We start from the raw sequence: 14948 nt of genomic DNA, 5'->3' as shown, positions 1-14948 counted from the left end.
TACTGGCTGAAGGTTCGAGGCCTTCGCGGGCCAGTCCGCAGGTACTGGCTGTGGGTTCGAGGCCTACGTGGAGCAGTCATCAAGTACTGGCTGTAGGTTCAAGGCCTAAGTGGGGCAGTCAGCAGGTACTGGCCGCAGGTTTGAGGCCTACGTGGGCCAGTCACCAGGTACTGGCTGTAGGTTCGAGGCCTACGTGGTGCAGACACCAGGTACTGGCTGTAGGTTCAAGGCCTAGCTACGGGGGCCAGTCACAAGGTACTGGCTGTAGGTTCGAGGCCTACGTGGTGCAGACACCAGGTACTGGCTGTAGGTTCAAGGCCTACGTGGGGCAGTCACCAGGTACTAGCCGTAGGTTCAAGGGCTACGTGGGGCAGACACCAGGTACTGGCGGTAGGTTCAAGGCCTACGTGGGGCATTCACCAGGTACTGGCTCTTGGTTTGAGGCCTACGTTGGCCAGTCACCAGGTACTGGCTGTAGGTTCAAGGCCTACGTGGGGCAGTCACCAGGTACTGGCTGTTGGTTTGAGGCCTACGTGGGGCAGTCACCAGGTACTGGCCGCAGGTTCGAGGCCTACGTGGGCCAGTCACCAGGTACTGGCTGTAGATTCGAGGCCTACATGGGCCAGTCACCAGGTACTGGCTGTAGGTTCAAGGCCTATGTGGGCCAGTCACCAGGTACTGGCTGTAGGTTCGAGGCCTACGTGGGGCGGTCACCAAATACTGGCTGCAGGTTCGAGGCCTACGTGGGGCAGTCACCAGGTACTGGCTGTAGGTTCAAGGCCTAGCTATGTGGGCCAGTCACAAGGTACTGGCTGTAGGTTCAAGTCCTACATTGGGCAGTCACCAGGGACTGGCTGTAGGTTCAAGGCCTACGTGGGGCAGTCAGCAGGTACTGGCTGTGGGTTCTAGGCCTACGTGGAGAACCTATAGCCAGTCACCAGGTACTGGCTATAGGTTCAAGGCCTACGTGGGACAGTCACCAGGTACTGGCTGTTGGTTTGAGGCCTACGTGGGGCAGTCACCAGGTACTTGCTAAAGGTTCAAGGCCTAGCTACGTGGGCCAGTAGGTACTGGCTGTAGGTTCAAGGCCTAGCTATGTGGGACAGTCAGCAGGTACTGGCTGTAGGTTCAAGTCCTACAGTGGGCAGTCACCAGGTACTGGCTGTAGGTTAAAGGCCTACATTGGGCAGTCACCAGGTACTGGCTGTGGGTTTGAGGCCTACGTGGGCCAGTCACCAGGTACTGGCTGGAGGTTCGAGGCCTACGTGGGGCAGTCACCAGGCACTGGCTGTAGGTTTGAGGCCTATGTGGAGCAGTCACCAGGGACTGGCTGTAGGTTCAAGGCCTAGCTATGTGGGCCAGTCAGCAGGTACTGGCTGTAGGTTCAAGTCCTGCTATAGGTTCAAGGCCTACGTGGGGCAGTCACCAGATACTGGCTGCAGGTTCGAGGCCTACGTGGGGCAGTCACCAGGCACTGGCTGTAGGTTTGAGGCCTATGTGGAGCAGTCACCAGGGACTGGCTGTAGGTTCAAGGCCTACATTGGGCAGTCACCAGGTACTGGCTGGAGGTTTGAGGCCTATGTGGGGCAGTCACCAGGTACTAGCTGTAGGCCTAGCTATGTGGGCCAGTCACAAGGTACTGGCTGTAGCTTCGAGGCCTACGTGGGGCAGTCACCAGGTACTGGCCGCAGGTTCGAGGCCTACGTGGGGCAGTCACGGGGTCCTGGCTAAAGGTTCAAGGCCTAGCTACGTGGGCCAGTAGGTACTGGCTGTAGGTTCAAGGCCTAGCTACGTGGGCCAGTCACAAGGTACTGGCTGTAGCTTCGAGGCCTACGTGGGGCAGTCACCAGGGACTGGCTAAAGGTTCAAGGCCTAGCTACGTGGGCCAGTAGGTACTGGCTGTAGGTTCAAGGCCTAGGGACGTGGGCCAGTAGGGACTGGCTGTAGGTTCAAGGCCTAGCTATGTGGGACAGTCAGCAGGTACTGGCTGTAGGTTCAAGGCCTAGCTACGTGGGCCAGTAGGTACTGGCTGTAGGTTCAAGGCCTAGCTATGAGGGCCAGTCACAAGGTACTGGCTGTAGGTTCGAGGCCTACGTTGGGCAGTCACCAGGTACTGGCTGAAGGTTCGAGGCCTACGTGGGGCAGTCACCAGGGACTGGCTGTAGGTTCAAGGCCTAGCTATGTGGGCCAGTCACAAGGTACTGGCTGTAGGCTCAAGTCCTACATTGGGCAGTCACCAGGTACTGGCTGGAGGTTTGAGGCCTATGTGGAGCAGTCACCAGGTACTGGCTGGAGGTTCGAGGCCTACGTGGGGCAGTCACCAGGGACTAGCTGTAGGTTCAAGGCCTACGTGGGGCAGTCAGCAGGTACTGGCTGTGGGTTCTAGGCCTACGTGGAGAACCTATAGCCAGTCACCAGGTACTGGCTATAGGTTCAAGGCCTAGCTACGTGGGCCAGTAGGTACTGGCTGTAGGTTCAAGGCCTAGCTATGAGGGCCAGTCACAAGGTACTGGCTGTAGGTTTGAGGCCTATATGGGGCAGTCACCAGGTACTGGCTGTAGGTTTAAGGCCTACGTGGGGCAGTCACCAGGTACTAGCTGTAGGTTCAAGGCCTACGTGGGGCAGTCACCAGATACTGGCTGCAGGTTCGAGGCCTACGTGGGGCAGTCACCAGGGACTGGCTAAAGGTTCAAGGCCTAGCTACGTGGGCCAGTCACAAGGTACTGGCTGTAGGTTCGAGGCCTATGTGGGGCAGTCCCCAGGTACTGGCTGTAGGTTCAAGGCCTAGGGACGTGGGCCAGTAGGGACTGGCTGTAGGTTCAAGGCCTAGCTATGAGGGCCAGTCACAAGGTACTGGCTGTAGGTTCAAGGCCTACGTGGGCCACTCAGCAGGTCCTGGCTGTGGGTTCTAGGCCTACGTGGAGCAGTAACAAAGTACTGGCTGTAGGTTCAAGGCCTACGTGGACCAGTCAGCAGGTACTGGCTGTGGGTTCTAGGCCTACGTGGAGCAGTTACAAAGTACTGGCTGTAGGTTCAAGGCCTACATTGGGCAGTCCCCAGGTACTGGCTGTAGGTTCAAGGCCTACGTTGGGCAATCCCCAGGTACTGGCTGTAGGTTCGAGGCCTACCTACATGGGCCAGTCACCAGGTACTGGCTGGAGGTTCGAGGCCTACGTGGGGCAGTCACCAGGTACTAGCCGTAGGTTCAAGGCCTACGTGGGGCAGTCAGCAGGTACTGGCTGTGGGTTCTAGGCCTACGTGGAGCAGTAACAAAGTACTGGCTGTAGGTTCAAGGCCTACATTGGGCAGTCACCAGGTACTGGCTGGAGGTTCAAGGCCGATGTGGGCCAGTCACCAGGTACTGGCTGTAGATTCGAGGCCTACGTTGGCCAGTCACCAGGTACTGGCTATAGGTTCAAGGCCTAGCTACGTGGGCCAGTCACAAGGTACTGGCTGTAGCTTCGAGGCCTACGTGGGGCAGTCACCAGGGACTAGCTGTAGGTTCAAGGCCTACGTGGGCCAGTCACCAGGTACTGGCTGTAGGTTTGAGGCCTATGTGGAGCAGTCACCAGGTACTGGCTGTAGGTTCAAGGCCTACATTGGGCAGTCACCAGGTACTGGCTGTAGGTTCAAGGCCTACGTGGGCCAGTCAGCAGGTACTGGCTGTGGGTTCTAGGCCTACGTGGAGCAGTCACAAAGTACTGGCTGTAGGTTCAAGGCCTACGTTGGGCAATCACCAGGTACTGGCTGTAGGTTCGAGGCCTACGTGGGGCAGTCACCAGGTACTGGCTGTAGGTTCAAGGCCTACATTGGGCAGTCACCAGGTATTGGCTGTAGGTCGGTGGTATTTTCTCCAGGCACTCTCCAGTCACCATCAAATCCTGGCACATCTTTAAATAACCATTGCTGTTAATGGGACATCAAACACAGGTAAACTTAACCAAACGCATGTAAAATAATGCCTAATTGAAGGATTCTTACTTTTACATTAGGTTTGTTTCTGAGGTTGTCTTTCAAATGTAAATATCTTGCGATTGTCTTATCCTACAGCAAGCACGGAAGCCCTACGATGTGCGCGATGTGATAGAACAATATTCTCAGGGACACCTCAACATGATGGTCCGAATTAAAGAGTTACAGAGGAGGTAAACAGTTCTAATAAATTCTAGGGATAAATAAATCCATATCAGGGATTTTTTCTTACAGACGAGGTAGGTTCTTGGTTCATTGATAAGAGAAATTTCTGTTTATCTATTTGCACACTGGAGTAGTGCTATTGGTTGATTGATATAACCATTTCTATTGTCAACTATATAGGATATTTGTCCAGTGATGTTTAATGTTGTGTAATCTTTGTAGATCTAATCCTATTATCCCTGGACAGATATATTTTGATATAACTGATATAGCTGATGACATTTTCTACCTGTTTTCCTATATGACTGTCATCTTTCAGACTGGACCAGACACTAGGGAAACCCCTGTACACAGGATCAAAAGAAAACAAAGAAAAGGCTACAGTATGTGCTAGGGTAGCATCTATAGAAAACCAGGTGAGTGTGGCAAAGGTCAAGGTCACAGAATGTACCAGGGTAGCCTTTACAGAAAACTGGGTCACATTGTACATGGGTATAATCACTATAGAAAACCAGGTGAGTGTGGCAAAGGTCAAGGTCACAGAATGTACCAGGTTAGCCTTTACAGAAAACTGGGTCACATTGTACATGGGTATAATCTCTATTGAAAACCAGGTGAGTGTGGCAAAGGTCAAGGTCACAGAATGTACCAGGTTAGCCTTTACAGAAAACTGGGTCACATTGTACATGGGTATAATCTCTATTGAAAACCAGGTGAGTGTGGCAAAGGTCAAGGTCACAGAATGTACCAGGTTAGCCTTTACAGAAAATTGGGTCACATTGTACATGGGTATAATCTCTATAAAAACCAGGTGAGTGTGGCAAAGGTCAAGGTCACAGAATGTACCAGGTTAGCCTTTACAGAAAATTGGGTCACATTGTACATGGGTATAATCTCTATAAAAACCAGGTGAGTGTGGCAAAGGTCAAGGTCACAGAATGTACCAGGTTAGCCTTTACAGAAAACTGGGTCACATTGTACATGGGTATTATCTCTATTGAAAACCAGGTGAGTGTGGCAAAGGTCAAGGTCACAGAATGTACCAGGTTAGCCTTTACAGAAAATTGGGTCACATTGTACATGGGTATAATCTCTATAAAAACCAGGTGAGTGTGGCAAAGGTCAAGGTCACAGAATGTACCAGGTTAGCCTTTACAGAAAACTGGGTCACATTGTACATGGGTATTATCTCTATTGAAAACCAGGTGAGTGTGGCAAAGGTCAAGGTCACAGAATGTACCAGGTTAGCCTTTACAGAAAATTGGGTCACATTGTACATGGGTATAATCTCTATAAAAACCAGGTGAGTGTGGCAAAGGTCAAGGTCACAGAATGTACCAGGTTAGCCTTTACAGAAAACTGGGTCACATTGTACATGGGTATTATCTCTATAGAAAACCAGGTGAGTGTGGCAAAGGTCAAGGTCACAGAATGTACCAGGTTAGCCTTTACAGAAAATTGGGTCACATTGTACATGGGTATAATCTCTATAAAAACCAGGTGAGTGTGGCAAAGGTCAAGGTCACAGAATGTACCAGGTTAGCCTTTACAGAAAACTGGGTCACATTGTACATGGGTATTATCTCTATAGAAAACCAGGTGAGTGTGGCAAAGGTCAAGGTCACAGAATGTACCAGGTTAGCCTTTACAGAAAATTGGGTCACATTGTACATGGGTATAATCTCTATAAAAACCAGGTGAGTGTGGCAAAGGTCAAGGTCACAGAATGTACCAGGTTAGCCTTTACAGAAAATTGGGTCACATTGTACATGGGTATAATCTCTATAAAAACCAGGTGAGTGTGGCAAAGGTCAAGGTCACAGAATGTACCAGGTTAGCCTTTACAGAAAATTGGGTCACATTGTACATGGGTATAATCTCTATAAAAACCAGGTGAGTGTGGCAAAGGTCAAGGTCACAGAATGTACCAGGTTAGCCTTTACAGAAAATTGGGTCACATTGTACATGGGTATAATCTCTATAAAAACCAGGTGAGTGTGGCAAAGGTCAAGGTCACAGAATGTACCAGGTTAGCCTTTACAGAAAACTGGGTCACATTGTACATGGGTATTATCTCTATAGAAACCCAGGTGAGTGTGGCAAAGGTCAAGGTCACAGAATGTACCAGGAGAGGGACTTAAAATCAAAGACATAACAAAGGTTACTTACTCTACAATCTGGCTTATTATTCTTGTGCAATTTTTTCCTTTCTTAAATTATTTAGGGCTCATCTTGAAAGTAATTTTTATAGCCTATTGCTTTCCCTGTCATTTACCAGTGAACATTTTACTTGCCAGGTGAATCGCCTAGACAAAAAGATGGATCGAGTCCTCGTGTTGTTGAACTTAGTAGTGAAGTCTCAGAGTAATACACAGAAAACAGGCTCCACAAGCTCCTAACACCAACCAACTGTTGCTATGACAACAATTTCCAAAGGCCAACCAAGGCCCATCACAAATACATTCCAGTCTGTTTCTATGGCAACTAAGTCAGACCAAACCAAAGGGTCAGGCCTCAGTAAAACAGATTACAGGTGTAGATATCCATGGGACAAAGAGCTTTAATTACTTGGTGGTTACTGTACATTGTGAAAGTGAAGTTAAGGTTTGGCTGACAATGTGTAATGTAATAGAGTTAACAGTGGTTGAACAATATAACAGTCAACCACCAGACAACCAGGTGGATATGTGTTGTTGTGGACATTTAGAATACAACAACTCCGCAAGGATGTGACACCAGTGAGATCAGAGACAACATTAGGATGTGACAGCAGTGAGATCAGAGACAACATTAGGATGTGACACCGTTGAGATCAGAGACAACATTAGGATGTGACACCAGTGAGAGCAGAGACAACATTAGGATGTGACGCCAGTGAGATCAGAGACAACATTAGGATGTGACACCAGTGACATCAGAGACAACATTAGGATGAGACACCAGTGAGATCAGAGACAATATTAGGATGTGACACCAGTGACATCAGAGACAACATTAGGATGGGACGCAAGTGAGATCAGAGACAACATTAGAATGTGACACCAGTGAGATCAAAGACAACATTAGGATGTGACGCCAGTTAGATCAGAGACAACATTAGGATGGGACGCAAGTGAGATCAGAGACAACATTAAGAAGGGACACCAGTGAGATCAGAGACAATATTAGGATGTGACACCAGTGACATCAGAGACAACATTAGGATGTAACACCAGTGAGATCAGAGACAACGTTAGGATGTGACACCAGTGAGTGCAGAGACAACATTAGGATGTGACCCCAGTGAGATCAGAGACAACATTATAATGTGACACCAGTGAGATCAAAGACAACATTAGGATGTGACACCAGTGAGATCAGAGACAACATTAAGAAGTGACACCAGTGAGATCAGAGACAACATTAGGATGTGACACCAGTGAGATCAGAGACAACATTAGGATGTGACACCAGTGAGATCAGAGACAACATTAGGATGTGACACCAGTGAGATCAGAGACTGGGTGGAATACACTGGGATACTGGAGGAGTGAATCTATAATTAGTTGTCAGGTTTCCAGAAAGAGACTGGACTGATGGACAGTGAGTTATAGTCATGCTCTTCCTACCACCCATCATCCCTGGCCAATAATCCTAATACTACACAAACACTGAGAGGAACGGGTCTACTGTGATAAATAGGGGTTACAGCATTGGGGGTTTTCTGCATTATAATATTTGTCTGTTTTGTCTGATCTCCTAAATTTAGTGGTCTATATATATCTGTACGAAACCAATATCAAACTTTCATTTGAATTTTATATCTAGTTCCAGTAGTTAACCTGGGTTATGATTTACCGTGATTTCTTCATTTAAAGGGCAGGGGTACATTAGTCAGAAACTGACTTTATTAGATTGAAAAAATACAAACTTTCACTATCAAATCTTCATATTTAATGAGCTCAAATTTATTTTATTCCTTTTTAATCATTGAAAATGGCATATTTAAAAAAACATGCAATTTCTGAAATGTTGATATTTGATATGAAATTATCATTTTAGATACTGAAATTTTCAGTCTGTATGATTTGTTAAGAATTATTATGAACAAAATTTCATCTAAAAATAATTCTGTTTCGTAAAACTTTCGTAACTTTTGTAACTGAACTGAATGAGAGTATAAATAACTTGTGTATGATGGATGTTACTGGCACAAGATATTGACAATGGACATACACATGTAAGGGAGGTAACTCCTCTCTTTGTTTCTTGGTGTGGTCTATTCTAAGTGAATCCCTTTGCTGTATGCCACATCTAAGTGTAGACACTTGTATGTGTTTAATCCTAGCCTCATCGCTGTAATATCTGAGGCCTCAACTCTATAATACTTGTGGATACTTATCCACTACAGTTATTTCCTGAGCCATGCACAATATCTGTATTTTAAAAGGACAAAAATGTTTGTGCAAAATACTTTTAAAAGGATCATGTTTGATTGTTATAATAAGATTGATTTCAATTATCCTTAAACATGAAAATGCTGTTCAAATCCACGGAAAATGCAACATTCACATTGCTGATAGTTGACCTCAACTTAAATAGTGGTTTTAGTATTCAATAGATATGATAATTGTATTTTCAATATTAATTTATTTTTTAAACACAGTCTGAACTATGCTTAACTTAAAGTTGATATTATATTTCCTTAGTTAGTCTTTAGTAGTGTGTAAATATAACAAGATTTATCAAGTGTATTTTAATCACTATTCAATTTATACCAGGTAGTTGTCACTGATGTGATGTATTTTACACTAAAATGTGTGTATTTTTCATTAAATGTTAAACGTGCATAGAATTTTTATCTAAGACTTTAGTTATGGTCTTCCAAATTAATTCATGCACAATTTGAAAATGGCAGATAAGTACATGCAAGGGTAAAAAGGAGAGATAAGACAGGTCACTCACATTCCATGGTTGTGTGCAACAATTTTTTCCTTATTATTTTGTGTGTGTTTTTTAACAAAATTGTTTGATATTGTTTTATGTGCCAAATAAAAACAATGATTTTAAACTATATATTTCTTTGAAACCTATTCATACTTGATACTTCTACATTTGTGTGTCTGTGCAACAGGGCGTTTGATTTGTTTAACAACGGGTGATATTATTCTAACAATGGCAGATAACTCTTATGTTATTGGTTACTTTAGTGCAATGAAAACAATTAACTCACAACCATATCTCTGTCTCTCTGTAAATCTGTAAACCATATCTCTGTAAATCTGGTACAATTAACTCACAACCATATCTCTGTAAATCTGTAAACCATATCTCTGTAAATCTGTAAACCATATTTCTGTAAATCTGGTACAATTAACTTACAACCATATCTCTGTAAATCTGTAAATCTGTAAACCATATTTCTGTAAATCTGGTACAATTAACTTACAACCATATCTCTGTAAATCTGTAAATCTGTAAACCATATTTCTGTAAATCTGGTACAATTAACTTACAACCATTTCTCTGTAAATCTGTAAACCATATCTTTGTAAATCTGTAAACCATATTTCTGTAAATCTGGTACAATTAACTTATAACCATTTCTCTGTAAATCTGTAAACCATATCTTTGTAAATCTGTAAACCTTATTTCTGTAAATCTGGTACAATTAACTTACAACCATATCTCTGTAAATCTGGATACAATTAACTTACAACCATATCTCTGTAAATCTGTAAACCATATCTCTGTAAATCTGTAAACCATATTTCTGTAACTCTGGTACAATTAACTTACATCCATATCTCTGTAAATCTGTAAATCTGTAAACCATATTTCTGTAAATCTGGTACAATTAAATTACAACCATATCTCTGTAAATCTGTAAACCATATTTCTGTAAATCTGGGTACAATTAACTTACAACCATATCTCTGTAAATCTGGATACAATTAACTTACAACCATATCGCTGTAAATCTGGATACAATTAACTTACAACCATATCGCTGTAAATCTGGATACAATTAACTTACAACCATATCGCTGTAAATCTGGATACAATTAACTTACAACCATATCGCTGTAAATCTGGATACAATTAACTTACAACCATATCGCTGTAAATCTGGATACAATTAACTTACAACCATATCTCTGTAAATCTGTAAACCATATTTCCGTAAATCTGGTACAATTAACTTACAACCATTTCTCTGTAAATCTGTAAATCTGTAAACCATATCTCTGTAAATCTGGGTACAATCAACTTACAACCAAATCTCTGTAAATCTGGATACAATTAACTTACAACCATATCTCTGTAAATCTGGATACAATTAACTTACAACCATATCTCTGTAAATCTGTAAATCTGTAAACCATATCTCTGTAAATCTGGGTACAATTAATTTACAACCATATTTCTGTAAATCTTAATACAATTAATTTACAACCATATCTCTGTAAATCTGGATACAATTAACTTACAACCATATCTCTGTAAATCTGTAAATCTGTAAACCATATCTCTGTAAATCTGGGTACAATTAACTTACAACCATATCTCTGTAAATCTGTAAACCATATCTCTGTAAATCTGGGTACAATTAACTAACAACCATATCTCTGTAAATCTGGGTACAATTAACTTACAACCATATCTCTGTTAATCTGTAAACCATATCTCTGTTAATTTGTAAATCTGTAAACCATATCTCTGTTAATCTGTAAATCTGTAAACCATATCTCTGTAAATCTGTAAACCATATCTCTGTAAATCTTGGTACTTTTAAATATATTGCTTTAAGTATCATATGGGCAAAAAAGTTGTTCAACTTTTTGATTTTGGAAAAAATATATAATTCATGTTCTTGTTTATTAAGCTGTCTATAATTTATTTTAATAAATGTATGGTTTTAAAATTTTAAATCAATTTGATATGGTAGCTCATCAGTCCTTTAGTAGGAGATACAGCTGTACTATAGAGTGTAATGGTTGGAGATAAAGCTGTACTATAGAGTGTAATGGTTGGAGGAGATACAGCTGTACTATAGGGTGTAATGGTTGGAGATACAGCTGTACTATAGAGTGTAATGGTTGGACATACAGCTGTACTATAGAGTGTTATGGTTGGAGGACATACAGCTGTACTATAGAGTGTAATATGTGTGTCTGTGTGTGTGTGTGTGTTACTGTGTCCTTGTCTTGAACTCAGTAGACAATATACCTTTTATTTATTTATCTGATGGAATTCCAGTTAATATTTCATTTCTGAACAATGGTAAACTGTGCATTCCACTAAATAGTTTAATTTGGTTGAGGGTAGTTTGAGGTACAAAGTCAGTTAGAGAAGGGTGAACATAGGTGAGGAATTGGTGTAGAGAGTGAGAGGAAGGAGAGGGTTGAAATATAGGTCAATGTCACTGTGTTAAATGTGGGGTGTCGGTGAGATAGAATGAGAGACACAGAGAGGTAAATATGAGACGTACAGAGATTAAGGGGTGAAATATACAGATATTAAAGGATTAGACATGAAGATATTAATGGTTCAGACATACAGAGATTAAGGGATGAGGCATAGAGAAATTAAGAGGTGAGGCATACAGAGATTAAGGGGTGAGACATACAGATATTAAGGGGTGAGACATGTAGAGATTAAGGAATGAAACGTACAAATATTAAGGGTTGAGGCATAGAGAGATTATGGAGTGAGACATACAGATATTAAGGGTTGAGACATACAGAGATTAATAGGTGAGATATACAGATATTAAGGGGTGAGACATACAGATATTAAGAGGTGAGAAATACAGATATTAAGGGGTCAGACATACAGATATTAAGGGGTGAGACATACAGATACTAAGAGGTGAGAAATACAGAGATTAAGGGGTGAGAAATACAGAGATTAAGGGTTGAGACATACAGATATTAAGGGTTGAGGCATACAGAGATTATGGAGTGAGACATACAGATATTAAGGGTTGAGGCATAGAGAGTTAAGGGGTCAGACATAGAGAGATTAAGGGGTGAGACATACAGATATTAAGGATTGAGATATACAGAGATTAAGGGGTGAGGCATTGAGAGATTAAGGGGTGAGACATAGAGAGATTAAGGGTTGAGACATACAGAGATTAAGGGGTGAGGCATAGAGAGTTAAGGGGTCAGACATACAGAGATTATGGTGTGAGACATACAGATATTAAGGGTTGAGGCATAGAGAGATTAAGGGATTAAGGGGAGAGACATACAGAGATTAAGGGGTGAGACATACAAATATTGAGGTTCCAGACATACAGAGATAAAGGGGTCAAACATACAGATATTAGGGGGTGAGACATACAGATATTAAAGAGTGAGGCATATAGAGATTTAGGGGAGAGACATACAGAGATTAAGATGTGAAGCATACAGAGATCAAGGGGTTAGACACAGATATTAAGGAGTGAATCATACCAAGATTAAGGGGTGAGACATACAGATATTAAGGGGTAAGACATATAGATATTAAGGGGTGAGGCATACTGAGATAAAGGGGTCAGACATACAGATATTAAGGGGAAAGACATACAGATATCAAGGGGTGAGGCATACAGATATTAAGAGGTGAGACATACAGATGTTAAGGGGTCAGACATACAGATATTTAGGGGTGAGGCATACAGATATTAAGGGGTGAGGCATACAGATATTAAGGGGTTTGATATACAGAGATTATGGGATGAGGCATACAGAGATAAAGGGGTCAGACATATAGATATTAAAGAGTGAGGCATATAGAGATTTAGGGGAGAGACATACAGAGATTAAGATGTGAAGCATACAGAGATCAAGGGGTTAGACACAGATATTAAGGAGTGAATCATACCAAGATTAAGGGGTGAGACATACAGATATTAAGGGGTAAGACATATAGATATTAAGGGGTGAGGCATACTGAGATAAAGGGGTCAGACATACAGATATTAAGGGGAAAGACATACAGATATCAAGGGGTGAGGCATACAGATATTAAGAGGTGAGACATACAGATGTTAAGGGGTCAGACATACAGATATTTAGGGGTGAGGCATACAGATATTAAGGGGTGAGGCATACAGATATTAAGGGGTTTGATATACAGAGATTATGGGATGAGGCATACAGAGATAAAGGGGTCAGACATATAGATATTAAGGGGAGAGACATATAGATATTAAGGGGAGGCATAGCAAGATTAAGGGGAGAGACATACAGAGATTAAGAGGTGAGACAGAGATCAAAGGTTGAGACATACAGATATTAAGGGGCGAGGCATACAGATATTAAGGGGTAAGACATATAGATATTAAGGGGTGAGGCATACAGAGATAAAGGGGTCAGACATGTAGTTATTAAGGGGTCAGACATACAGATATTAAGGGGTGAGGCATAGCAAGATTAAGGGGAGAGACATACAGAGATTAAGAGGTGAGACAGAGATCAAAGGTTGAGACATACAGATATTAAGGATGGAGACATACAGAGATCAAGGGGTGAGACATACAGAGATTAAGAGGTGAAACATACAAAGATTTAGGGGTGGGTTTACAGATATTACGGATGGAGACATACAGATATTGAGGGGTGAGACATACAGAGATTAAGGGGTGAGAAATACAGAGATCAAGGGGTGAGACATACAGAGATTAAGGGGAGAGACTTACAGAGATTAAGAGGTGAGAAATACCGATATAAGGGGTGAGACATACAGAGATCAAGGGGCAGACATACAGAGATTAAGGGTTGAGACATACAGAGATTAAGGGGCCAGACATGCAGATATTAAGGGGCAGACATTCAGAGATTAAGGGTTGAGACATACAGAGATTAAGGGGTCAGCCATACAGAGATTAAGGGGTCAGCCATACAGAGAATATGGGTTGAGACATACAGAGAGGAAGGGTTTAGACGTACAAATATTAAGGTAAAGATATGCAGAGAGGTAGGAAAAAAATTAAGAGAGGAAGGGGTGTGTGAAATACAGAGATAAAGGGGTGAGACATACAGAGATTAAGGGGTGAGACATACAGAGATTAAGGGGTGAGACATACAGAGATCAAGGGGTGAGACATACAGAGATCAAGGGGTCAGACATACAGAGATCAAGGGGTCAGACATACAGAGATTAAGGGGTGAGACATATAGAGATCAAGGGGTCAGACATACAGAGATCAAGGGGACAGACATGCAGATATTACGGTGTCAGACATACAGAGATTAAGGGGTCAGACATACAGAGATTAAGGGGTGAGACATATAGAGATCAAGGGGTCAGACATACAGAGATCAAGGGGACAGACATGCAGATATTACGGTGTCAGACATACAGAGATTAAGGGGTCAGACATACAGAGATTATGGGGTGAGACATACAGAGACTAAGGGGTGAGACATACAGAGATTAAGGGGTGAGGCATACAGATATAAAGGGGTGGGGCATACAGATATTAAGGGGTTTGATATACAGAGATTATGGGGTGGGACATACAGAGAGGAAGGGTTTAGATGTAAAAATATTAAGGGAAAGGGAAAACACCTTTTGTTAGTTACATATTCTGACATCACAAAAATGACTTTTTATTGAGAAACTTCCTCTTGAGGGCAATAGAAATGAAAATAAAGCCATTATGTTTAACTTATGCAAGATCAGCTGACATTTTTAATTGTGCTTCTCTTCTATTTCAGTGTTAGCTCTCCTAGATTTTCATTTATCAATGTGACATCTTCAGATGCTTGTAAGTTTTGATAAATTTACATACCAAATTTAATACTTAATATATATATGTATATATTTATAAACGCCTC

The 14948-nt window shown here is 42.4% G+C and overlaps 1 protein-coding gene across 1 annotated transcript in view; it reads left to right on the top strand.

Annotated features, from left to right (window-relative positions):
* The window catches only part of LOC110464084 (potassium voltage-gated channel subfamily KQT member 1-like), a 98637-nt gene extending 91548 nt beyond the window's left edge, over positions 1 to 7089 (top strand). Inside the window, exons 13-15 of the mRNA XM_021519120.1 lie at positions 4051 to 4145; positions 4457 to 4553; positions 6435 to 7089. Coding sequence (XP_021374795.1) covers positions 4051 to 4145; positions 4457 to 4553; positions 6435 to 6536 — 294 coding nt within the window. The 3' untranslated portion in view covers positions 6537 to 7089. The remainder of the gene's footprint in view (positions 1 to 4050; positions 4146 to 4456; positions 4554 to 6434) is intronic.
* Positions 7090 to 14948: the final 7859 nt, after the last annotated feature.

Source organism: Mizuhopecten yessoensis, unplaced genomic scaffold (genome assembly GCF_002113885.1).
Source record: "Mizuhopecten yessoensis strain PY_sf001 unplaced genomic scaffold, ASM211388v2 scaffold10957, whole genome shotgun sequence".
NCBI classification, from domain to species: Eukaryota; Metazoa; Mollusca; class Bivalvia; order Pectinida; family Pectinidae; genus Mizuhopecten; species Mizuhopecten yessoensis.
This window is presented reverse-complemented; position numbering and strand designations above follow the sequence as displayed.